At 40.4% G+C, this 25,545-nt stretch overlaps 2 protein-coding genes across 6 annotated transcripts in view; one reads left to right on the forward strand and one right to left on the reverse strand.

Annotated features, from left to right (window-relative positions):
• GABPB2 (GA binding protein transcription factor subunit beta 2) lies at nt 1-24,319 on the reverse strand. Of its 5 annotated transcripts, XM_016215545.2 has the most exons (9): nt 24,029-24,318; nt 20,997-21,136; nt 18,647-18,814; nt 17,936-18,130; nt 15,434-15,572; nt 9,477-9,593; nt 7,504-7,689; nt 5,449-5,588; nt 4,912-5,300 (listed from the first exon to the last, which is right to left on the reverse strand). In XM_016215545.2, exons 2-9 carry the CDS (start codon nt 21,102-21,104, stop codon nt 4,995-4,997), a joined length of 1,359 nt encoding a protein of 452 aa, XP_016071031.1. In that variant the 5' UTR covers nt 21,105-21,136; nt 24,029-24,318; the 3' UTR covers nt 4,912-4,994. The 5 variants fall into 5 exon arrangements, with proteins under 5 accessions (XP_016071028.2, XP_016071029.2, XP_016071030.2 ...); XM_016215542.2 differs by having other exon boundaries at nt 1-5,588; nt 24,029-24,319; XM_016215543.2 differs by having other exon boundaries at nt 1-5,588; nt 20,997-21,163; nt 24,029-24,319.
• Nucleotides 24,061-25,545, forward strand: part of CDC42SE1 (CDC42 small effector 1) — a 15,714-nt gene continuing 14,229 nt past the window's right edge. Inside the window, exon 1 of the mRNA XM_087828068.1 lies at nt 24,061-25,054. The gene's annotated coding sequence lies outside the window, so the exon portion shown is untranslated. The remainder of the gene's footprint in view (nt 25,055-25,545) is intronic.

Raw genomic sequence — 25,545 nt, forward strand, 5'->3', positions numbered from 1 at the left:
AATGGTAAGACTTTGATATTTTATTAAGAAACATCTTTATTTTAAATGATAGTACAAAAAATGTATATATATAATATAGATCTGTATAGGTGTATATACACACAAATGCTCACCCACACACACATACACACAAACTTGCTCATCAGAATCAAATCCTATTTTATTAAAATCCTAAATAAAAAAGAGAAGTATATTTAAGTTTTCCTAAAACATACTGTACATAAAGCTGTCAGACACCCTGAAAATGGAGGACATTTTAAGAAGTATCTAGGCACCCTACCCACCGTCCTTCTCTCTAACCCCCCCAATCCCCAACCCCACTCCTGCCCTGTCCCAACATGAACGGCCTTGGCAGAAGGACAGTATACAGGGCAAAGCCAGAGAAGGGAGCTGCTATCATTATTGATAGAGCAAGATGGCCTGAAACCAACTAGGAAGCACAGGATTATAGGGTGTGACTTAATTCTCAGAAACAAACCACTTCAGAATAAACAGAAAACATGTAGTAGGGATAGAGGGGAGTGGAAAGAGGAAAGGCAGGCCCAGAAATTAGAAGGGCCTACTAATTAAGTTCTAGTTCCTGGGAAGGATGATGTGATAAGAACAATGGGGTCACAGAAGCAGAAGTAGTTATAGGGGAAAAGGGGAGGCCGAAAGATAGGAAATCACAATTTCCTGCTATTAACAAATCAAATTGCTACTAGAGTCTAGGAATGTCACCCCACCCTCTAATCCTAGAGAGGCTCAAAAATAAAATAAAAGGCAGTACCAGAGGCTCAAAGCTACTTAATTTAAATTCATATTCTTCTTGCTCAATATATTGCCATAGGAAATAAGAGAATTCACTCAGAAGGGGAAAATATTCATCACATAAAATGGAGATAGGTTAGGTAAGAGCCCAGAGCAGCATACTGGTGATCTTGACATGTATTCCATTCTTAAGCTCCTTTTCCGGCCATACAGAGATGTCTGCTCAAGGAGGAGAGAGGTGTACGAGACTGTATAAGTGCCAGTCAAAATAGCTGCCATAGGAGTGGAAAGGATGCTCTGTGGAAGGGCGGTTCCATCTCTACCTCAACACTGCTCTGAATTTTTCAGCTTACATGGTGTCATCACACAAAATGCTAAACAAATCTCTGTAAAGCCAGGTACTGGTTCTCCCCGGGGTCTCACTCCTCGGGTTTCTCATTACTGCCTGTTAGAGCACACCTCTCAGAGAAGGGCCAAAGCAATGCTTTTTCTTCCTCAGGCCCTTTAGCGAATCCAAAGAAACCCTGTCTCATTTCATCTAATGAAATGAAATATTTCCAGGTTATACCAGGTACTTGAGAGTTGAACCTCAAATAAAGAGAAAAGTGAGAAAATCCATATATATTTATAAACATACACATTAATATACACCTAGCAAAGGCGCATTAAAAATACCCTGGTCATGCCTGCCCAGAGTGGCCGAGCGTTGTCCCGTGCACCAAAACGTTGCTGGTTCAATTCCCAGTCAGGGCACACACCTGGGTTGTGGGTTCAAACTCCAATATGGGAATGTAGGGAAGGCAACTGGTTGATGTTTTGCTCTCACATTGATGTTTCTCCCTCCCCTTCTTCTAAGCATGTCCTTAAGTGAGGATTAAAAAAAACACACACCCCAGCCTTGGCCAGTGTGGCTCACTTGGTTGGGCCGTTGTCCCATGTACCAAAGGTCACTGGTTTGATTCCCAGTCAGGGCATGTGACCATTGCTGGTTCGATTCCTGGTAGGAGGCGTGCAGGAGGCAGTTGATCGATGTTTTGCTCTCACATCAATGTTTCTCTCTCTGTATCTCTCTCTCCCTCTCCCTTCCTCTCTTTCTAAAAATCAATTTTTTAAAAAAAGTGTATATCTACACACACACACACTTCTATCCATCCATCCATCCATCCATCCATCCATCCATCCATCCTTGATCACATGATACCTAACTTCAACTGGAGAGCCCTCTGGTAAATTCATTTATTTACATCAGCATAAAGAAAGTAATTTTGTATGCCACATATTTCTAACATTACTGAGCAGACATACAAACTTTAATAATGCAAAGGTAAGGCTGAAGAAGGGGAAAAGGCAAAGACAAAAATAACTGAACACAGATCTGACAGAGAAAAAGAACATCTTTTAAGGCACTGAGTTCAAAACATAGAAAACCTAACACCAAGTTCTCCAATACTTCAGTTAAAAGACCTCAACTCTGGCATTACAATGAAGAGATCTCACAGAGGTAGTGATAGTAAGAGAATGTACACTTATACATTTATAAGTAATTTTCCTGAAGCCAGAAACAAGAACAGAAATGTTAAGATTTTTCTTTTCTCTACTTGGGGAATAGGATTTAGATCAAAACGCAAAGATCGAGTATAAAAGTCCTATGTTAATACTGATACTATTAAAGCAGCTTTACTTTAACGTTAGGCAACCATCCTAGGCTCCAGGTCTCTTCTGTTCAAGTACCAACTCTGAACCACTTGTCTGTATTTGATTCTCTGTAACCCAACCTTGCCAAAGGCGAGGTGGAATCCCCTAACCCAGAAGATCTAGCAACATTTTCCCAACTCCCATGGCTGATCCCGAAAGAAATGCAAAAATCATAAAATGGTATTGCCATTAATGCATTTAGTGTTTAACTTCTAACTACTTCAAGGGATCCTGACTTACCATTCTCTCTACAGCAACACAACTGGAGACCAAATCTTATTTCCCTTCTCTAGGATGCTAAAAGGTCTATTCCAAGTAAATAGAAACAAATACCTTTTTGCTACCCACCCCTTTCCGGACATTTCCCTTCTTTCTCTCTCCCTATTCCAACCTCTCCTTTAATCCCAATCTCAGGGACCCCATCATCAAAAATGACTTGGGCTGTATTCAAGATTTTTTTGTGTATAGGAATGATAGCTTCCTATAGAAAGATAATAAGAACTGATAAACAGTTCTCCAAAACAGTAGGGACTCTGTATGCTCAAAAGGGAATGTTAGATAGAAACTCCCCACTCCCCACTCCAGGAAAGGAAAAAAAGAATTAAAGTCAACATATACGCCAAGAACACAAACAAAACACATCTAAAATGACACTTGGTCCATCTATAGTTAAGCTAAGGCTCTGAAATGGCACACAATAGCAGCTTATTGTTAGCACCTGGTTCACAAAAGGACTTAGAAAAACATACACTGCACTTCTCCATCTTCCCCAACAGCCCAGAGGAATCTTGAGCCGGCTGGGAAGTGCTCAGTACTCATGTCCATGGGGAAAACCCAGCCAAGGTGGCCAATTGTCAAGATTAATTTCAGAACTGACATTTTTGCCTAGAAGCCTCTAATAGCCAATTCTGTTTGTGAAATTTAGTTTGGGGATTTGTGCTTTCAGTTTACTTTGAGCCCCAAATGGTTTTTCACCTCTAGAAAATTGTGGCAAATCACTTCACTAATCAAGATAAAGAGAACCATATTAACTGTCAAATTTTATTCCAAATTAAAAATGTATGTTTTCCCCATGATCGCTAATTAAGAAAACCATATTCTAAACAGTAATTCAAATGTTTACTTGGCACATCTCCCTCTGGTTTCTTCTTGTCATTTACAACAAAGCAAGCAAGCAAGTGAAGAATGATGAGGGCCCTATTTCAAAGGCACAACCTCTGTAACGTAACCTCTCCACCACCTCTCTCTCCATCCATATTTCCCCTTCTTTTGAAAAATCTCCAAACTGGCACACAAAGAAACCAAGCGATGAAACACTTTTCAAAAGTGTCTAGGCAAAGGGGGCAGGCATAGTGGGAGAGAAGGGAGTAAGGCAGATGAAGCATCTTGCCAGAATCTTTGGTTCCTTACTCTAGGCACTGATAGTTTTTATTCCCTTCGCCAGGACACACTGAGAGCCTATAAGGCACAAAAGCTCTGCATAAGGTTCTTCCTTAAGGAAACAGGGCAATCTACTCATCCCAAATCAAATGCCAACAAAACTACACAACATCTTCAACATTCATCTCTCCCTCCCCCTTTCTTTTATTGTATATAATAGGATACCATGTAAGCTCCACAGAAAGGCACACTTAGAAAGCTCAACGAAATTTTATAAAATAAAGAATTGCTATTAAAGCTTGATATTACATAAATAAATTTTTGAAAGCAAGTTGTTCTAACAACGGACTACCATCCTGATTGCAATTTTGTAAAATCCAGCCAGAGCAAAGTTTGCATCTCAACAGCAGATTGTTTCATAACCCCAACAAGCCTCTTTTTGGCCACTTTCCAGCATTGTGAAAGCACAGCCTGGAGGATTTTGGATTTATATACACTTCTCCACATAAACTAGTTTTCTTTCCAGTTTTCAAAAATTATATCTCAGTTTCTTAACTGGCAGCTAAGCTATGGACACACAATGGATGCAAATTTAGTCAGGCAATCACAAATTCCTTTTCAGTGAAATCAACTCAGGATAGTGGGGAGCACCTGATCCTTTGGAAGTGGAATATATTCTTTTCTCTTCCCCAAAGCTTGTTCCTAACTTCCTTCCCAATTAGTTTTCTTCTGTAACAGACACCATCATAAATCTAAGGCAATGTCTCTGGTCACTTGACGGTACAACTATTAAAGGATCTGGGTGGGTCCAATTAGGAATGTTATCTTAAAAAATCTTTTGATAGGAAGTAAAATCTTTTGATAAAAAGTCAGTTTTTTAAAAACAATCAACCTACAACATGCAGCATTCTTTTACCTCTTATGTTTAAAGCAGTGATGTCGCTAAGAAATTTGGTCCTTATTTTTTTGGCCTCTCAGAAGAACTGTTCCCTAAATTTGGCTTTGATTTTTCCAGTTGCATAGAGAGCCTTCCTGAGCCCAAGCATTGTACCCTGTTACAGTTTTCTTCTTAAGGACATTCTTAATTTTAAAACAAGGTTTGTCCTCTGCATTTTCTTTTAAAAAAAGAGGAAAAAGATGGACACAGTACAAACTGTGGCCCTTGTGCTTTAAGAGGAAACAGTTTCCATGGAAACTCCAGGGTGAGGCTCGGGGGTCCCTCCGGCCCCAGTCGCTTCCGTCCCTCTCTCTTCCATCTCCCCCTCTGTGACTACTACGGCGTCCACCTCGGCCACCTCTTCGAGCACAGCGAAGTCGACGCCGACCCCGTTGGGCTGCTGCCGGGCCATGGCCTCCAGCTTGAGGCGGTACTGCTCGGCCTCCTGCTCCTTCTTCAGCAGCTGGTGCCGGTACTCCTGCGCCCTGCGGTTGGCCTCCTGGAGCTGCTGCTGCAGGAGCTCTCTCTCCATGCCCTCCTGTGGAAGTAAACCGGCAGCCACCAGGTAAGAGCTCCGATAGCAGGTTATCCAGGGAGCACACAAAAGGGTGAAAGGGTTCAGGCCTTAGAAGTTCTGGCTTTTCTTTCTTCCCCCTCTCTTCCCTCCACACTGCTAAAAACGTTACCTTGCTTTCCTCCACACTGTCTGCCATCTCTTCTACCCTTGGTTTCTTCGTCAATGGCAACTGCAACTTCTCTGCTGCTTCTTCCTCTTCTTCTTCAATTATAGTCTCCTCTGCAACCTGACCAGCAGGTACAGTTAGAACTACAAGCCAAAGGACATCAATTGGAGGTGATGAATACATTGTAAAACAAAGAGGGTTTGCTTGCTTTAAATGAGAAAATAAACTAAAATGTATTCTTTGAGATCTTATTTTTCATATGCCTTTGGAATTTAGAATCAACAGGTTAGTCCTGACCCTGCAGAGAGAAACAGAAAGGATTAGAGAGGCACTAAGAAGGCCTCTGAAAGGAAGGGTGGAGACTGACAGGTTTGGAAGCCATGCAGTTAAGACCCAGGTCTGAGACTCTTATATAAAGACGTAAGGATCTATGACCAATTAGATATAATTCTGTAGGAATAACTTGTCTAAAGAATGCTTGATGTCTTCACATAAGATTTTCGTTTGCATGTTTCTCTCTCTCCCCCTCCCTTTCCCTTCCTGTCCAAAATCAATAAAAAATAATAAATTTTAAAAATTTCCCTGCAGATAATTCACAAAATCTCAGCTTTTCTTTTTTTTAGATTGATTTTGGGGGGGGGGGGGAGGAAGAAAGAAAGGGGGAGAGAGAGGGAAAGAAACACTGATTTTTGGTTGTTGTTCCACTTATTGATGCACTCATTGGTTGATTCTCATATGTGCCCTGACTAGGAATCGAACCTGCAACTTTGGCATATCTGGACAACATTCTAACCAACTGAACTACCCAGCCAGGGCTAAACACATTTTTTAAAAGTAGTGTAGTCCATCCAAGTAAAGCCTCAAATTTTATTTTATTTTGAAAAATATATCTTTATTGATTTCAAAAAGAGGAAGGGAGAGGGAGAGAGAAAGAGAAACATCAATGATGAGGGAGTCATTGATCGGCTGCCTCCTGCACCCCCCCTACTGGGGATCGAGCCCACAACCCCGGGGAATGTGGCCTGACCAGGAATAGAACTGAGATCTACAATGCTCAACCACTGAGCCATGACAGCCAAGCAGGTTTTTTAAGTTTTTTTTTTTTAATCCTCACCTGAGGATATTTTTTTCCATTGCTTTTCCAAGACAGTGGGGCGGGGGGGAGAAGGAGAAGGAGAGAGAGAAATATTGATCTGAGAGACACACATCGATTGGTTGCCTCCAGCATGGGCCCCAACTGGGGCCAGGGATTGAGCCTGCAACTGAGGTACATGCCTTTGGCTGGAATCAAACCCAGGACCTTCAGTCCACAGGCCGAAGCCCTAACTACTGAGCCAAACCAGCTAGGGATAAAGTTCTTTTTAATGTTTTTTACTTATTTTTTATTATTGATTTTTAGATAGAGAGGAAGGGAGAGGGAGAGAGAGAAATATCGATGAGAAACATCCATCAGCTGCCTCCTGCATGCCCCCTACCAGGGATCGAGTCCAAAACCCAGGTATGTGCCCTGACTGGAAATCAAACAGGCAACCTTTCAGTGAACAGGAGGAGACACAACCAACTGAGCCACACCGTCCAGTGCTAGAAAAAGAACTTTTTAACCAAAAGGTATGTGCATCATTAATAGTGATAGATATTGCCAATTGCTCTTTAGAGGATGCATTAATTTACTCACTGGTGATTTATTAGAGTGCGTGTTTCTCCACACCCTTGACAACATAATGTTACAGTGGTATCTCAGTGCAGTATTTATTTACATTTCTCATGCTATAAATGAACATATTGAACACATTTTCAAAAACTATCAGTATTTTCTGTGACCTACGGTTCATGTTATTTGCTCTACCAGATTATGGTTTTTATTCACAAATTTTATATATATTAGGGAAATGTGCCTTTGCCAGCCTGGTTTCTTTTTCTTTTTCAGAGCTTTTTAGCCTCATGTGGCATCTGGCATTCTCCGATTCTCACTACTCACCTAATATTGTCTCATTTTTACAGGAAAGTTGAGTGTCTAAAACATCTTTTCATAAACAATTGTCTAATGTGATAACTCACCTTGTTGTCCATCTTGCATAGTTACAATAAATGGCTGGCCAATGCCTCCAGTAGGGATTGCAGTTTGGATATTACCCAGAGGCACTCCATCGGTCACTATGGTGATCACCCTTTGGCCTCCACTCCCCACCACTTGTTGGATTGATGAGTCAACAGAATTTCCTTCTATAATTTCCTCTGAATTAGCTAGAGATGGCAAAAGTAAATTTAAAATTTTAGCTTTTTTAAAAATAGAAGTATAGTAATTTCAGCCTCCTTGAAATTGATAATACTGAGGATAGGAAAACTTGAAAAAGTCAGATTTAACAGTGTACAAGAGCAAGCTCTGACAATACTAAGTCAGAGGAGAAAGAAATAAAGAATGCATTAAATGTATTTTCTAAAAAGTTTTCATTGAGATGTTAATAGCTTTCACTAAAGATGTGTTCTATGTACAAATATATTCTCAAAATTCTGGTTTAAACATGCTTAGACTTTTTTGTTTGTTTTGTAGGAAGTATCAGAGACCCCAACAAGCTAATGAGCACTGTGATTCTCCAATATGGGATAAGTAAGGTATGAGTTTCCCAAACATATTTGATCTTAAAACACTTTTTTGCAGGAAGCATCTTGAAAGTCAAAATCAATGGAGCTTAGAAAAATAACTATAAGTTAGAGTAGATCTATTTCTATAAGAAAATAGAGGCATTTAATAGTGAATTAACAGTATGTTGTCAGAGCATTAAAGAAGTTTGACAGACAAAAATGATAGGTGGTTTCTTCCGTTTGACAGATCAATAATATTAACAGCAACTAACACTGATTATTTACTATGTGCCAGCACCTTTCTGAGAAGTTTACATGTATTATGTTGAGTCAAGATTTTCAGTTTGGTTACTCAATGTCCCCAATAACTATTAGGGGAAACAATTCCTACCACTATGGAATTCCTCTACCTAAAGAATCACAAGTAGAACTTTGCAATAAGTGGGGTATGGACTATCCATATGTGATATATCCATGTAATTCAACGGAAATAGAGCATTCACACCCTTTAGCAACAAAGAACAGTTAAACGTTAATAGCTGAAAGGACCCTAATAATCCAACCATTATGCTTGAAACAAGGAAACTGAGACCTGAAAAAGAAACGTATTCAAGTTCAAAGAGCAAATCAAAAGAAAACAAACACAAGTTTAATATATTGCTTCACTTCTGCCATGCTGCTCACCCATACACATTTAAGTAGAGGTCTTTTTGATTGCTGCCAGTTGGAAAAACAGGATTGGAAGAATGTTCTCACTACCCAAATGTCAATGGCAGAAAGAAATTAGAACAATCTGCTTTTGTTTTGGATGGAGTACTCTGTAGAGGGTTCCAGAAAGACTCCTAGATGACTATTTAGCCCTACCTACAACTATCTGCCCCTACCTATATGAAGCCCTCGGCATTTTCCCAATAGGTCACTATCTCTAAGTGAGTTAAAATCTTTTTGTTTTAAATATCAGAACTATACAGCATGTATCTGCCCAATTCCATTGCAAATACCAACAGAACACCTCCAGTGGAAAAATACCCAAACCAAGTTGAAATACAAAGGATGTGACAGTGAGAGAGAGAGGTAGCAGTCCCATGTATTTTGATGCTTTAATATAATCCAAGCTAGCTTGGCTGCTATTTTGAATCACTATGATAGCATCAGTCAAAACATAACAGAGTATTTCCAAAAAGTCTGCTAATATAAGACTCAATATTTCAACCTGAAGCAAGTGGAGTCAGGGCAAACAAAATCAAAGGAATAACTTAGTCATTCTCCGATAGAGTGCAGCCATCTGATTATATCACAGTGATTTTTCTGATGCTCCATGACTCTACATCCTTTTTCCTAGCTGTTTCTAACCATAATTCTTTAATATTTCCTGCAAATTAAATCTGCTGGAGATTTAAAAACAAAAGAGGAAATGGTGATTCAACCAGCAGATATCCCTTACCTACCTGTGGCTCTGTGTGAGTTGGAGAGGGGAGCTGATGCCTCAGCAAGAGCTGCAAGGGTGGCCAGCACTGAGGTGGTAGAATTTGAGAAGTGTACTGTTGAGGAGGCATGGGGGTCACCTATTTCAGTAAAAAAGGCAAATGAGGTCGAGCAGAGAGAATAAACTGAGATGAACTAAAATGAATTGAGATGTCTTATTATATCAAAACCTCAGCTTTTCAGTCCAAGGCTCTTAATCCTGATCTCTAATACAAACTGATTAAACCAATTATCACGGTGTTAAATGTCTTTTTTTTTTTTTTAAATATATCTTTATTGATTTCAGAGAGAGGAAGGGAGAGGGAGAGAGAGATAGAAACATCAATGATGAGAGAGTCATTGATCGGCTGCAGTCCGCAACCCGGGCATGTGCCCTGACCGGGAATCGAACCCTGATCGCCTGGATCCTAGGTCGACGCTTTAACCACTGAGCCACGCCCAGACGGGCGTTAAATGTCTTAAGATTAAAAAGTTTTCCCTTTAAAGTGGACTGAAGTAATATGCTTGGGGTAGGGCCACATATTACCTTCATTTGCTTATCCTCTGGGCCAGGCCAACGCTGAACATTAGCAGCTAACAGACCAAGAGTGCTGTGCACTCCCTAGGCTGGCTGTACAGAGCTCTCCGTGGCAGGAGGCAGTAAGCATATGAAGTATGCCTCACTCCAGCTAAGCAGTGATGAGGGGAGAGGCCCCTCCTGGGCTTTACTTGACCTACTACGTTTACTCATCAGCTAGATAGGAGAGAAGAATAGGACTGACCTCTAGTGTGGGAACAGTTAAAAACCTGAAGTTTCACATATTGAATATCAAAGGTAGCACAATCAAGTAATGCTAAAAAAAAATAATCATCTACTTTAGTTATGTCATGATATACTTTAAAAAAAAATAGTATATAACTAAACATTTTATTTTATTTTTTATTTTTTAAATATGTTTTTGTTGATTTCAAAGAGAGGAAGGGAGAGAGAGAGGGAGATAGAAACATCAATGATGAGACAGAGTCATTGATCAGCTGCCTCCTGCAGGCTCCCCACCAGGGATCCCGCATGTACCCTGACTGGGAATTGAACCATGACCTCCTGGTTCATGGGTCGACACTCAACCACTGAGCCACCGGCTGGGCATAATGTGCTTTTAAAAAAAATTCTGTTCATAACTTTTTTGTCTTATATCTGCTATATATTTTTTAATATATCTTTATTGATTTCAGAGAGAGGAAAGGAGAGGGAGAGAGGGAGATTGAAACATCAATGATCAGCTGCCTCCTGCAGGCCCCCAACTGGGGATGGAGCCTGCAACCTAGGCATGTGCCCTGACTGGGAATTGAACCCTGATCACCTGGATCCCAGGTCGACGCTCAACCGCTGAGCCATGCCCAGCTGGGCTATATCTGCTTTTCTTACAGCTAAGTTCTAAGAGGGAAGTGCATTAGATCTGGCAACAGGCACGCCTAACTTTATGAACTAAAAGTATTACTCAACAGTTTTGCATAAATCTAACTTTTATAAAATGAATTGCATTTCCATATTTCAAAGATATTTATTGTGCCAGTTATAAATTTATTGCCTCAGTACCAAATCCACCCTTCTTTGCCCTTCCTTGTGATACTGAAGCTGGACTCCATAAACATTTCTTGTCAGCTGGCATGAAATTAAGTTTTGTCATATAGAAGTAGTGGATGCTCCCTATTTTGTTTAGTCCTGTATTCTTTAGGGTTCTCCATTCCTCTTAGTAGTTGATCCACTCTTACTAATAATTCTTTATAAGTTATACATATAAGTTTAGAAATTATATACACAAAATGTATACATACTTTGAATAATTATTAATTCCAATGGGTTAAAGAAAGAAATGTCAACTGAGCTATCAGCTGTTAAGTATGCAAACACCTGCCCAGCCAGGTGTGGCTCAGTGGTTGAGCATCGACCTAGGGACCTAGGATCCAGGAGATCGAGGTTCGATTCCTGGTCAGGGCACATGCCGGGTTGTGGGCTCAATCCCCAGTTGGGGGCGTGCAGGAGGCAGCTGATCAAGGACTCTCATTATTGATGTTTCTATCTCTCCCTTCCTCTCTCTGAAATCAATAAAAACATATTTTAAAAGAAAAATACTTAAGGACACTCCTATGTAACACTCTGTAATAAATCCTCCCACAGAGCGAAGAGTCCTCTTCTGATGTGATTACTCTAGGTAACCTAACTTATTTATAAATTTAAATTTTAGAAGGTTTTCCTTTAAAAGGTGGATTACATATGTAGTACTCCTCATAGCTGCAAACTATCTTAATCAAAGCTTTTGGATGATGACTGTAGGAGTGGACATAGTGATGATATTTCTATTTTATTCTAATTATCATAAAATACTCGGGGAACCAAATGGTCTGAGTGGAACACAGTACTTGACCTCCAGAAAGAAGCCCATGTCTATTTAATGACTTCATGCAGCCTATTCCCTAGATCCAGCCTATTCCCTAATTTTTCTGCTTAGTTCATGCTTTTCTCATCACCCAGCCTATCATATCATAACAAATGCTGACATAAGAACTAACAAATGAAAACAACAAGGTACAAGTGACTTTTAGATATATGTATACTCATGAAAGTTGGACTATATGTGATAGTCACTAGCAATAAAAAAACAAGGCTGTTATATTTTACCAGAGCATTAATATGATGATCCCAACCTAAGGGTGCTCTCCGTTTTGTTTTGTTTTTTAATCCTCACCTGATAATATTTTTTCCCTATTGCTTTTCAGAGGGTAGAAGGGGGAGGGGGGAGAGGGGGGAGGGGAAGAGAGAGACAGAGAGGGGGAGGGGGGATAGGGAGAGGGAGAGAGAAAAAGAGAGGGAGAGGGAGAGAGGGAGAGAGGGAGGGAAGGAGGGAAGGAGGGAGGGACACACATGGTTGGCTGCCTCCTGCACACACCCGGACAGGGGGGCCAGGGATTGAGCCTACAACAGAGGTACATGCCCTTGGCCAGAATCGAACCTGGGACCCTTCAGTCCAAGGGCTGATGTTCTAACCACTGAGCAAACCAGCTGGGGCTCCTTTTTGTTTTTAAATCCTCACTTGAGGATATGTCTTTTTATTGATTTTTAGAGAGAGGAAAGGACGGAGAAAGAGAAACACTGATGTGAGAGAGAAACATTGATTGGTTGCCTCCTGTGCACACCCCGACCAGGGATTGAAACCACAACCTAGGTATGTGCCCTACATGGAATTGAAACCTGGAACCTAAAACCTTTTGGTGTACAAGACTTCGATCCAACCAACTGAACCACCTGCCAGGGCAGTAGTCTCCTTTTAATTGAAACATAATGACTCACCCACCTTCCCCTCAATAAAAATGAACATTTGTGAAAAATCAGGTTTAGTGTTCTGACATACACAGTTGAAATTGAAAAGAAACAATGCAAATGACCTATTTAGACTTATCCCAGGGAGTTCTAGGAAAATAAAGTACTGTATTGCTTAATAATGTTGTTTCCTTCTCTTCAATATAAGACATCAGATAAAGTAAAATCTGCATGATTTTTGGAAGGGAAATGGCACTATCAGTGACAATCCTTGTTACCTATTCAAAATGTGACATATAGCCTGGCCAGCGTGCCTCAGCGGTTGAGCATCGACCTAGGATCCAGGAGATCGAGGTTCGATTCCTGGCCAGGGCACATGCCCAGGTTGCGGGCTCAATCCCCAGTAGGGGCCGTGCAGGAGATAGCTGATCAATGATGACTCTCTCATCACTGATGTTTCTATCTCCCTCTCTCCCTTTCCCTTCCTCTCTCTGAAATCAATAAAGATATATTAAAAAGAAAGTGACATATAAATAAATTCTTCAGGCCAGGACTTAGGGGAGTGTGCTATGGTAGGCTAGACAGTCTCACTAAGTTAGTAAACTAGGTCCAGAAAACTAAGTAATTTGTCCAAGGTGAGGCAGCTAATGAGTATCAGAGCCCCGACAAAAACCTAATTCATTAGATTCTGAGCCTGTACTCTTTATGAACCAATACAAAGCTATTTATGTTTGACTTTGGAGTGAATCTTATGATTCTACAGAAACAGGAAATTCATCTTCGTAACTGTTTTGCCCTGATGTTTAAATATAGTCTGCCTTCCTAAATCATTGCAATTTGTTGGTAGTACTGATGACTCACACCTTTAGTCACAAATGGAAAATTGAAAGCAAACTTTCTAATCTGGATTTTTGGTATTAAAAATATATACCAACATGATACTCCTAGGGATACTTTCAGTTAATTCTTAAAAATATTACTGGATGGGAAACAAGAAATTCACCCACTATTCAGGAAAAGAAAATCCTTTAACCCAGCTGAGTAACACAACTTGAATTTGTCTAATAACTTTTCTTATATCTACACTGATTAAGCTTCAAGTAGGCCAATCGCCCAAAGGTGGAGAACTAGGTAGAACTACTTTGTGGTTAAGATGGCATTGGAGAGATCAGCTTTATTATGGGATGGTTTAGTAATTTCAATTTGTAGCTGTCAACATATGGAAGAGAGAAAGAAGAACAGGTTTGTCAAAAGTAAAATGATAAACCTGATATTAGCCCAGGGAGCCAAGGCTAAGTATCTCTATCCTGAATGTCTTCAATTTTGATAATCATTCCAGATTAGGGTCTAGAGAATTGCAGTAGTTAGACTAAAGATGAACTCTAGTCTTTTCACATGTTTGTGAACATATAACATTATTGGCTTCTAAAGACTTTTGGATTATAAAAGCACTTGTTCTAATCAGTGTGGTCCAAAAGGCTGTGAATGTTCTGATTACATGTATATGTATTTATAAGCTAAATTGTTTTAATCGTTTAGCTAAAAGCAAAGTGATTTTAAATGAGTTAAAGAGCTATAAAATGAAGGTCACTACTGCCTCCTTGTGGATATGAAAGAATCCATCTTTACTGAGAAGTTAATTTTTACTTACCACCAGCTATTAAGGAAGCCCTGCTATAAAATGGACCCTGAAATACAAACTGTCGAAGTCTTACAATAACCTCATAAAGTAGATATATCACAATTTTATAAATTAGTAAAGAAGGCTTAGAGAAGTAGTTTTCCCACAGCCAAGTATCTAGTGAATTAATAAATTAGTATTTGAATGCAGATCTGAATGTACAATTCTATGTATATGCTCTTTCTATTTTACAACCCTGTCTCTCAATAACACTTCATTCAACATCTTCCTTTGATATTATATCAACTTAAATAGGAATACAATTGCCTATTTTTAAATGAAAGTCAGAAACAGGAAAAAAAACAAGAGTCAGCTAGAAAATTTATGTAAATGAGGATATAAGTTCCTTTGTTGTAAAACAAATATTTGTAAAGAGATGTTGAAAACAAGTTCAGTTTTCTCCTTTTTAGATAGATGTTTTTGTTAAAAACACACATGTTTCAAAAGATCAACACCAGGTGCTTTTTTTGTTATTTTGTTGTTAAATGTATTCTCAAGAACAAACGGAGATTCTTATACTTTATTCAAATAATCACATGTACCTCTTTTGTATCAGCATTCCAACAACCACTTATGTTTCTTCTGCTTTATTTGTTACTGCTTTAGATTATGAATATTTAACTATCTTCCTTATCAGTACTATATTGAAGGACCCCTATATTTTCATTTTTTGGGTCAGGCATAACCCTTCAACAGATTAATGTGTAGAATATTTTACTTTTAACACAGTAAGTACCCAGGTAGGGATAACCCCTATGTATGATCTTCCCTTACCCTAGGAAGAATAAGTGCATTAGCTTTAAAATCTATTATAAATCCTCTATTTTGGGGGAAGATTTTAATAAAGGAATATCAGAGAGGCTATCTATCCATTTCACAGGAAAACCTGGGATTCTGTTCATTTTAAGTCTAAAATAAATGCCACACTATCAGAATATTACCTGAGGTTGTTTTGGTGTTGGCTGAAGAAACAAGGCTAGCGAGGTTGACAACTTCTCCTGACGTGAAGATAAATGGGGTAGCCATAGTCACAGGGTTGGCTCTTTCAGGATTAGCATTCACCTGATTCTGCATTGCTTCCTATAAAACAAGATGGATATTTTAAAGTCAGAACACTTTTTAGCCTTAGTTATACAGTTACTAAGAGCCACCCCCACCCTCAATGCTCTATCAAGTAGAACTAGTTCTAGCACACAATGTCCCAGGGAGCTCAGAGTTCTCAGTAAGACCAATGTTTATTTTTTGTTTTCCAACCAGGAAAACGGAGATGTTAAGTTGCTTTCTCAAACTTAATTCTTCTTTAGGAAAAAAGGTGTATTATGTGCAAAAACTTCTATACAATTCACTTAACCTCTCTGGAGCTTGTGTTTTTATTTGAAAAAATAAGGGGGGCAGCCTAAAAAGTAATTTCCAACACTAATATTCTATGATCCATTATCTACAAATCAATGCGCTAGCAGGAGATCCCTACAGAGAATCTACAGACAAGAATATTCTTCAAAGTTTTGTCCAACAACTTGTTCCATTCTGCCACTGAAGAATTCCTCAGAGAATATATAACAAGCAAATAAATAAGTGCCAGATTTTAAAGTCTAGTTTCATATGCTGCACTTTGCTTCCAGGAATGTGTGTACAATTTTGGTGTAAAGAAACTTATCTTTATTTTCTTTTACTTTCAAAAGCAGTTTTCTACAAACATGGTCACTACTAAAAAAGTCCCAATTATGAAAGAGCTCTATACAAGGAATTGAAAGTTGAAGAGGATAACCAGTTTATAGGGAACCGTCTGTAAAAAACAACAAACAAGCCACTGAAAATACAGCAGAAATGTCTACCTATTTTTCATATATAATTATCCCCTTGACTAAGAGCTTCAGCCTGAAACAGATTATCCATTCTCTGGTTACTGTTAAATTCCTTCTTGAATATGCCCTTCTTCTATCCTATCACCTCCTTAACTCAAGCCCTCATTGGCTCTTGCCTAGCCTAATGCAAATCACTATATGGTTCTTTAATATTAAATCTTCTCTCTCCAGTCTGTATACCACACTCCAAATAATCACCTTTTTAAAAAAAGTCTAATCATATGGCCCTGGCTGGTGTGGCTTAGTTGGTTGGAGTGTCCTCTCGTGCACCAGAAGGTCATGGGTTCAGTTCTTGGTCAGGGCACATACCTAGGTTGCGGTTTGATCCCCAGTCAGGGTGCATATGTGAGGCAACCGATCCATGTTTCTTTCTCACATTGATGTGTGTTTTTCTCTCTCCCTTCCTCCCTTTCTTAAAAAAAGTCTAATATCAATCATATATTTTAAACATTCTATTGGATTCCTATTACCCACAAAACAAACTCCTTTATATGCATGTAACACCCCTATGCTGAGAACCTGGCCTCTCAAGTGTTAGCTCCCAAATTCCACTTCCCTTGCCCAGTCTCCAGTCACAGAACTACTTACTCTGAATATTCCATGTCCTTTCACACTTCTATGTCTCTGATTTGCTCTCTTTCTAGCCTAGAATATCACTGTCTCACTTCTCTACTTCTTCAAAATTCAGTTCAGATTCTATATCCACTTTAATTTTTGCCTTAAGCATCATTAATACTCCTTATTCTGTACTCCTGTAATAGTTGGTAGATATCTGTTTATCACCAGAGTACTGTCTAAACTTCATCAGGCTAAACACTCCAAAGGCAGGGCATGTCCTATTCATCTTTGTATCTCTTATCCTGTTATTTCCTGATATACAAATGTTGGCTTAAGAAATTAATGGGTGGAATCATCACAGCTAACTTTTTTTTTTTTTAATCCTCACCTGAGGACATGCTTAGAGAGAAGAAAGGAGGAAAGGAGAGAGAAAGAAAAAAACATCGCTGTGAGAGAGAAACATTAATCGGTTGCCTTCTGTACATGCCCCAACTGAGGACGAACCCAAGACCCAGGTATGTGCCCTTGACTGGGAATTGAAATGGCAACCTTTCTGTGCATGGGACAACACTCAATCAACTGAGCTACTCCAGCTGGGCAGCTAGCTTTTAATTCTGAGACGGCTTCCCTTAATTCTGAGATGACTCAGTAGGCTTTAGGGCTATGTACTGTCTTACATCAGTTGATGTACATTCAGAAAACATAAAGAGGCTTTTAATATATTTCCAAGTCAAATTTAACTAGAAAGAAAAATTTTCATGGAGAAAAAAAATCATTCTAAAGCCAAATAAACCTTGTTTTTGTGTTGGCCACCAACATTGTTATTCAATCACTATGAGTAATTCAGGGCTTTGTAGAATGTATATGTTTTAAAATATACTAATGACACTAATCACAAGATTAAGGCACATTAGAAGTACTCTTTGATAAGACAGAAAACATTCAGTTTTGATTTAGCTCCCACAATAAATCCTTAACTTCAATTGAAGTATACTCTGGGGATTTAAAAAAAAACCAGACCTGAAGGATGACCAGAATCTCAGCGTTGTTCTTCTCCAGGGCTATGTCAAAGGCAGATTTATCAAACTTGCTAAAAGCATGGACATCAGCTCCATATTTAATAAGTAGCTCTACAACATCTCGGTGGTGGTACTCTGTGGCCCAGTGCAAAGCTGTCATCTTCAGCATATCCTTGGCATTCACATCTGCACCATTCTGTCATAGAAAAGTAATGTTTTCATACAGACACTGGTTATAGCAGCACAGGTGCAAGATCCCATCACCAATACAGAGAATTTCCATAGATAACACATATTTAAATTTAGATCAAATTTAAGAAATACCAAAGGGAAAAACATTTCTCAAATTATCCTGATGTTGACAGACATAATACCTTCAATGAGTGGATCTTCTAAGGACATCACTGGGAAATTATAACAGATGGGAAAGGAAGGGGAAAAGAACAGAGTTTTGTTGCATTTATTAACAGAGCTGAGTGTCTGAAAAAATGGGGATAAATACAGAGAACACCTGCAGAAAGGAAATGAAAAAAAACACCCCAATAAAGTCTGTTTATCTTTCAAAAGATTGGAAAACAAAATTTTCATAGTCAATGCTATAAAATGTCCTCAACTTGATCTTCCCCAACTTAGTTTTCTATCACTCATTTAAGTAAGAAAGGGAGGTGGGTGTCCTTTTTACAATATAGACCCGCCACTATTCTAGCTTTACCCTAACGAGCAGTTCCACGATGTGTGCATGTCCATCGGCTGCAGCCATGTGCAAGGGGGTCCTGTCCACTTTGGTTCGGGCATCCCGGCTAACACCTGCTCGAAGGAGCACTTCTGCTGTGGAATAATGACCATACTGGGCTGCAAGGTGGAGGGGTGATGTTCCAAGCTGTGGGAAAATAATACTCATTGAATATCAACTGTGTGCAGACTCCTAAATCATTACTGGAGAGATACAAATGAACAAGAGGTGAGTTTTATGGTTCCTGCCCTTGGAGAGACAGCCTGGTTGGGTAGACAGGACTGAAGAAATGACTTAATTAAAAATTAATATACTAATAGAGAAATAAATATACCACCAATTAAATATAATAGATTTAAATCAGGTGGATTTATCAGGTCAGATTCCCTAAAGGACATGATTTGAAACAGGGTTTAGAAAAAGGTTAAAAAAATGGACAAACAAGATGATTCTGAGTCGGGTAAAGGTTCAAAACAATTTTTAGGAAAAGGGCAGAGACTAGAAAGTTGCATGTGGAACTTGGGGTGCCAATTTGTTTGGAATAGAAGTTTGTTACCACAGTAAAGCAAAGCAAAAAAGACCAAGAAGAGGCAATAAAAATTTAGCAATTGAGTATCAACAGCAATTAGCAAGTCTGTATTATCTCAAAGTAAATCTTCTAAGAGTTATCAGCATCCACTTTCACCAGAATTCTATTCCTGGGTTTGTGTTATGCTCTTTATTTTAAGCCTATTTTGCTTATTCTTTGCTTTTTATATATTCAGCCTCTGTGCCTGACTGGATTTAATTCACATTGCTCTTTTCAGGTCTATTTATAGAAATGCTCATCTCATGGGTTTCCTTTCTTCCTTTTTGTGAGGTGCTAAGAACCTGCTGTCCTCAGTCCTGGCCTATGTGGCTCAGTTGGCTGGAGCGTCTTCCCGTGTATGGAAGGGCTGTGGGTTTGGGGCACCTGCAGAAAGCAACCAATCGGGGTTCCTCTCTCACACTGACGTTGCTCGCACTCTCTCGCTCGTTCTCTCTCTCTCTCTCTCTCCCCCTCCCCCTTTCTCTCCTTTTCTCTCTCTCTAAAATCAATAAAGAAACATATCCTCGGGTGAGGATAAAGAGAGAGAGAGACTGTTGGCCCCTAAAGTTACGAATTAGCCACTCGAGAAAAGAGAACACTCATTCACTGTAGCCCACATTATAACCTGGACCTGGGTCTTCTAAAACTGCTCTCTGAGCTGGCTGTCTAGGATCATGAAATTATACCTTCCTCTTTAATGTTTTAGTTTTTAAAAATATTTTTATTGATCTTTACGGAGAAGGAGAGAGAGAAACAATGGTGTGTGATACATCGATTGATGGTTTGCCTCCTGTATGTCCCCTACTAGGGATGAGCCCACAACCTGGGCATGTACCGACTGGGAATCGAACTGGCAACCTTTTGGTGCATGGAACGATGCTCAACCAACAGCCATACTGGCCAGGTCCTCTTTAATATTTTTAAACAGTGGTAAGGCAAACACAATAGCTAGACTATTTCTTTTCTTTTTTCTTTTCTTTTTATTTTTTTAGAGAGGGAGGAAGGGGGGGAAGAGAGAGAGAGAGAAATATCGATGTGAGAAAGACACCTTGATGAGTTTCCTCTTGTACGCACCCTGTCTGGGAATCGAACCTGCAACCTACGTATGAGTCCTGACCAGGAAATGAAGTAGCGACCTTCTGATGCTAGACTATTTTTATTAACTAGGACATTTTAGAGAAAAGAAAACAAGGAGTTTATTAGGCTAGAAATGCACTTTTATTATACTGATTGTTTAATTTCTAGCTAATTACAGAAGTGTATAACCCAAGTACACTCCAGGGAGAATTAAACTTTTAGAAAATACTCTGAAAAGCATTATAGAAAATCACAAGTATATAAGACCTTTACAATTACCACCTACATATCCACAGGAGATACTTCCAATTTGGAAAACTAAAAGAAAAAGAAAACCACATATTCAGGTGATAGAAAGAAAATAAAACTCTTGTGAGGAGAATGAGGCAGAAAGGGAATGAAGAAACATCAATAAAGTCTGCTAGCCTTTAAGAAAAGACTGGTTCCCTGGCCGGGTAGCTCAGTTGGTTAGAGCGTCGTCCCAATACTCCAAGGTTGCCGGTTCAATCCAGGGTCAAGGCACATACAAGACTCAACCAATGATGCATAAATAAGTAAATCAATAAATCAATGTTTCTCTCCCTCCCCTTCTTTTCCTCTCTCTCTCTCAAGTCAATAAATAAAAATATAAAAAAAGAAAAAGATTGGTAACAGCACACAGTGGGAATAATCGAGAGCGCTTACCCAGTCTGTGGTGAATGGAGCACCATTTGCCATCAATGTTCTCACTTCATCATCTTGGCCTTTTCTTGCTGCTTCTAGCAACCTTTTCCCCAAGTCCACCAAAGACATCTTTATGCATAGGAACAAAAGTTTTCAGGAAGCTGTAACTCAAACACAAGGAGAGCTGCCTAAAAATGTCTTTAGAAGACTCCTTGTACTTTAAAATACTTTTCAAGGTCACTATCGGGTAGGCATTTCTTTTCTACCTCATCATCTAACACTAACAATCAGATATTTGGGAAAGTTTCAGGCCCTAAACAACAGTTCCCTCGCTTCCAATCTCCAGAATACTTTGGAAATATGTGCAACACATCACATCACCACCTTTCTAGCTTAAGAGATCAATAAAACAACACTTCATCCTTTTGAAATGACCATGGGTAGAAATATGTTACAGGAAAGAATGACAGACAAACCAAAGTGTATGGCAGACACTTCTTAAAAAATGAACAGAGTGAACCTCCCACTTCAAAGAAAACAATACACAGTATTTATGCCAATTATCAATTATAATTTCAGCTTTCAAGCAAAAATTAGAATTTCGGAAAATATACATCCACCATGAATTGATAGTTTACTACAAACTTTTTGATGAAATTTGAGGTGATACTAATGAATGTGAATTTTTCAATATTGTACCAAACCTTGGATAATCTGCATAATTTGGTGAAGCAATATTTTTCAAATGACCCATGCATGGTATCAAATCATGCAGGGGTAGAAAGAGGGGGAAGAAGATGGCTTTGGAGTAAGTGGAAGTTATACTCACTTCCTCTCAGGTCCGAATTAGAATTACAACAAAATTATAGAACAACCAACCAACTGAAGACTAGCTGAACAGAAGTCTTATAACCAAGTATTTACAGAAGAAGTCACATGGAGACTGGACTATGTGACAGAAGAGCCACATGATGGAAGCAACCCAGATTCCTGAGTTGACTGAAAGAGACCTACTCAAGAAACATGGCACCTGCCCTAGCTGGGTTGGCTGTGGATAGAATGTCTGCCTGCCGACTGAAGGGTCCCCAGGTTCAATTCCTGCCAAGCGCACATACCTCAGTTACAGGCTCATGGGAGTGTACCAGAGGCAACCAATCGATATGTCTCTCTCACATCAATGTTTCTCTCTCTCTGAAAAAGCAATGGAAAAAATATCCTCCAGTGAGGATTAAAAAAAAAAAAAAGAATTGTGGCGCCTACATTGGACTTTGCACGATTAAAAGTAAACCTTTATTTCATTTTTAAAAAATCATGCAGGGGTAAAAGATTCATTCAAAGTGAAAAACAGATAAATTTTAGGGTAACAGTATAAAATTTCACTGATACAGTTTCTGATTTCTCATTGCAATTAACTTTTAAGGAAGTATCACTTGTGCCCTGGCCCGCATGCTTCAGTTTGTTGGGCATTGTCCAGTGTACTGGGAGGTTGCTGGTTTGATTCTGGTCACCGGCACATGCCTGGGTGGTGGGCTCCATCCCCAGTAGGGGTGTGTGCAGGAGGCAGCCAACTGATGTTGCACTCTCACACTGATGCTCTGACATGGATGTTTTTCTCTTTCCCTCTCCATTCCTCTCTCTAAAAATCAATAAACTATTAAAAAAAGAGAAAGATGTAGCCTAAGAGACAAGAGGGCAGTCTAGTTCTAAACTCTCTGATTACTAAAAAAAAAGGGAAAACATTCTTCCTTACTGTATGTCCTGCCACTTTCCCTACATATAAAGTGAAGAAACAAAAGTTGATTTAACTTGACCCTTAGGACTTTGAAGATGAACGAAACACCCCCTCCCGAACACACAAGAACTTTCAATAATCAATAGTGTTTTAATAATAGATGAAGTGCTTGAGCTCCTGACAAAGACAGTAATTAGAGAGTAAGTTGGCTGATATGGGAATTTGGGCAGGGCAGCTTTTTCATTGTTATCAAGGCATATATGAAAACAGATGCTTAAGAACATCTCTACTGAACTGGGTGAGTCAAATGGTATGTTGAAAATATGGTCCTAGATGGCCAAAAATATTGTTAAATTGTTGAAGCCATAGAGTGTCCTTTGCCACAGATGGGGGGGGGGGGGGTAGGGAGAGAGGAAGAGGGGTAAGAGGAGAGAGAAAGGGAGAGAGGGAGAGAAGAGGGGAGAGAGAGAGGGAGGGATCCCTCCTGGGAAGGGAGAGAGTAATGGGGTGATCTCTGCTGGCTCAAGTAAAGCTGTGAGCAGAGAGAAGGCTAACGGGAAGAAGAATTGAAATTGAAGAAACCATGGTCTGACCTTTTTTTTCCTTTTTCTATCACACATGTCCCCACTGAGCCGCCAGCTGTACAAACAACTGTGTAAGAACCCGAGGCCCAGGCCCTGGTGGGGCAGCTCAATCGGTTAGGGCCTCCTCCGGATACGCCAAGGTTGCGCACTGATCCCCAGTTAGGGCACAAAGAAGCATCTACCAGTAAATACATAAGTAAATGGAACAACACAACAAATCGATGTTTCTCTTTCCCTTCCTTCCTCTCTCTTTAAAAAAAGGGACCTGGAGGAGGGGCCCTCAGACTCTGGTTCAGATTAGCGCGCTCACTAATAATCTTTAGGCTATTACTGGGGCGGGAATGAGAATCCCCGTTTTCTCCTCTACCGCAAACCTTCCCAGCGATGTTGTGTCTGCGGAGAAGAGTCACCCGGACAGGGTGTCACTCGGCCCGGGCTCCGCACTGCCCCCTCGTGGTCACCTCCGTGGCCTTGATTTCCCTTGGTCCAGCTCCCCAGCCCCAGGTCTTACACCCACCCCCTTCCTCACCTCCTCCCAGTCCCCTCCCCTTCCTCCCGGCAGCATCCCCTTCCTCTTCGTCCCCCTCCCCCAAGATCCCCCTCTCCGACGAAGGGGCGCCGCTCCGTCTGCACCTAGAAGTTCGGGGCTGGGCTGGGGAGCGGTGCGACTTTTCACCGCACTCTCCCTGCCGGCCCTGACGCCCCCCCGAGTCCACGCATCTCTCCTTCCCCCTCACCTCCTCGTCCGGGACGCTGCCGGCTGCGCTTTCGCCAAACCCGCCAGTTTGGTGCCGTTTCTTTCTCTAGTTTACAATGCCTGTCAGTGACGGTTACTTTTTGGCCTTTTCATATATGCATATTTTGGGGGCCTTTAACCCCCCTCGTGGAGAAATGGAGGCAACAAAATGGCGGACCCGGAAGTGGGGACTGCGAAAATAATTTCTGGCGGAGGGATCTGTGAAGAGAAAATGATTAGAAAATTGAAATTTCCATTTGGACAGAAGGTTGATGCACCCCCGAGGCTCATTTACTATCCAGCGAAAGCATTTGCGGGGCAAAAGCGCGTACGCGGGAAATCCTTGAAGGGACTATTTAGCGAGGCGGAGGATTGTCGATTACGTGTCTTACGTGTCATATAGACCCGGCAGGGGACGGCCCGGTGGTTTGTTTTGGCGCCAAGAATCAGACGAACCGCTGTAGGGAAACCGATTGTGCGTCGGTCCTGCCGCTTTCTGGTCGCTCCTTGGGAGGCCGGCCGTAAGGTGGCTGGGAAAACCTTGCTTCCTGGTCAGCCTAGGGCGAAGCTCACTGGGACGTCCCTGGCTTTGGACGAGAAATGAACTCTGGTGCCTGACGGGCCCAATCCAGTTCCAGCCTGAACGTAAGGACCCTAGAGCTGAGCTGTCAGCACGAACAGCGAAACAGATAACGGAGGCATTTCTCTCGGGGGCCTGGAATAGGATGGAGCCTGAGTGTGCAAATCCATTCAGGCGGATTATTTACCGAACAGTTGTGTCCCATCTCCACCCACCAAACGCCGGGACTGGAGGACAGACAGCAAGGAGTCAGGAAAGAAGTCCTTCAAAAACAAGTAAAGACAGGAAAGGACACGTCACTGAGCCATTCTTTGTTAGATTTTGGCTTTTGACGTGTATTATTGGCCTTTCAAAGCCCACGAGGAAGATTTACGTGGCGCTCCCTTTTCTGAACTTACCTAGATCGTGTTCCTGTCACCTTTAAAGTACTTAGAGCATATTGCCCAGGTACTGTCCATCTCGGTATTTACCGCCTCCCTTTTTGAGAGTCAAAATCTTGTTTCATTCCTGTTCACATGTTGTCTGGCATAGTGCCTTTCATAGAGGAGGCACCCAGAAACGACTTGTAAATTAGTACAAATGGTTGTGTTTCCTTAAAGAGTTTTAAGCAAGCAGATAACACATTTGGGTGAATTCGTTTATTTTCTCAGGCACCTGTAAGTGCCACAGGTGCCTCCCGAGGCCGCTAGAATTACTACCTCAAATGTGTGGGTGGTCAGTGTGCAAGCAGAATGGTTGGTCGCAGCTTTCTCCCTAAATCATTTTAAGTTGATTTCACCCTTTTTCTTGTTACCTGCCGGTTCAACCTGAAGTTCATCATTTTAGTGTATAAAGGCTACTCAAATCGTTCTTCCTCAAAGTTGAATATTAGAAAGAAAAGAATATATAAGCTGAATGCGAAAGCAAGGCTAACTTTTGAGATCTATACTGCTTTCCTA

The sequence above is a fragment of the Miniopterus natalensis genome, chromosome 19 (assembly GCF_054644295.1).
Source record: "Miniopterus natalensis isolate mMinNat1 chromosome 19, mMinNat1.hap1, whole genome shotgun sequence".
In the NCBI taxonomy this organism is placed as follows: domain Eukaryota; kingdom Metazoa; phylum Chordata; class Mammalia; order Chiroptera; family Miniopteridae; genus Miniopterus; species Miniopterus natalensis.

What these genes read in the sequence shown, in the direction of transcription:
- GABPB2 (XM_016215542.2), bottom strand. Translation starts at nt 21,104, where the DNA reads ATGTCTTTGGTGGACTTGGGGAAAAGGTTGCTAGAAGCAGCAAGAAAA. An exon ending in TCGTGGAACTGCTCGTTAGG is followed by an intron (nt 18,131 to 18,646) that starts GTAAAGCTAGAA and finishes TTTCTATGACAG; the next exon opens with AATGGTGCAGATGTGAATGC. An exon ending in AGATTCTGGTCATCCTTCAG is followed by an intron (nt 15,573 to 17,935) that starts GTCTGGTTTTTT and finishes CTTGTTTTATAG; the next exon opens with GAAGCAATGCAGAATCAGGT.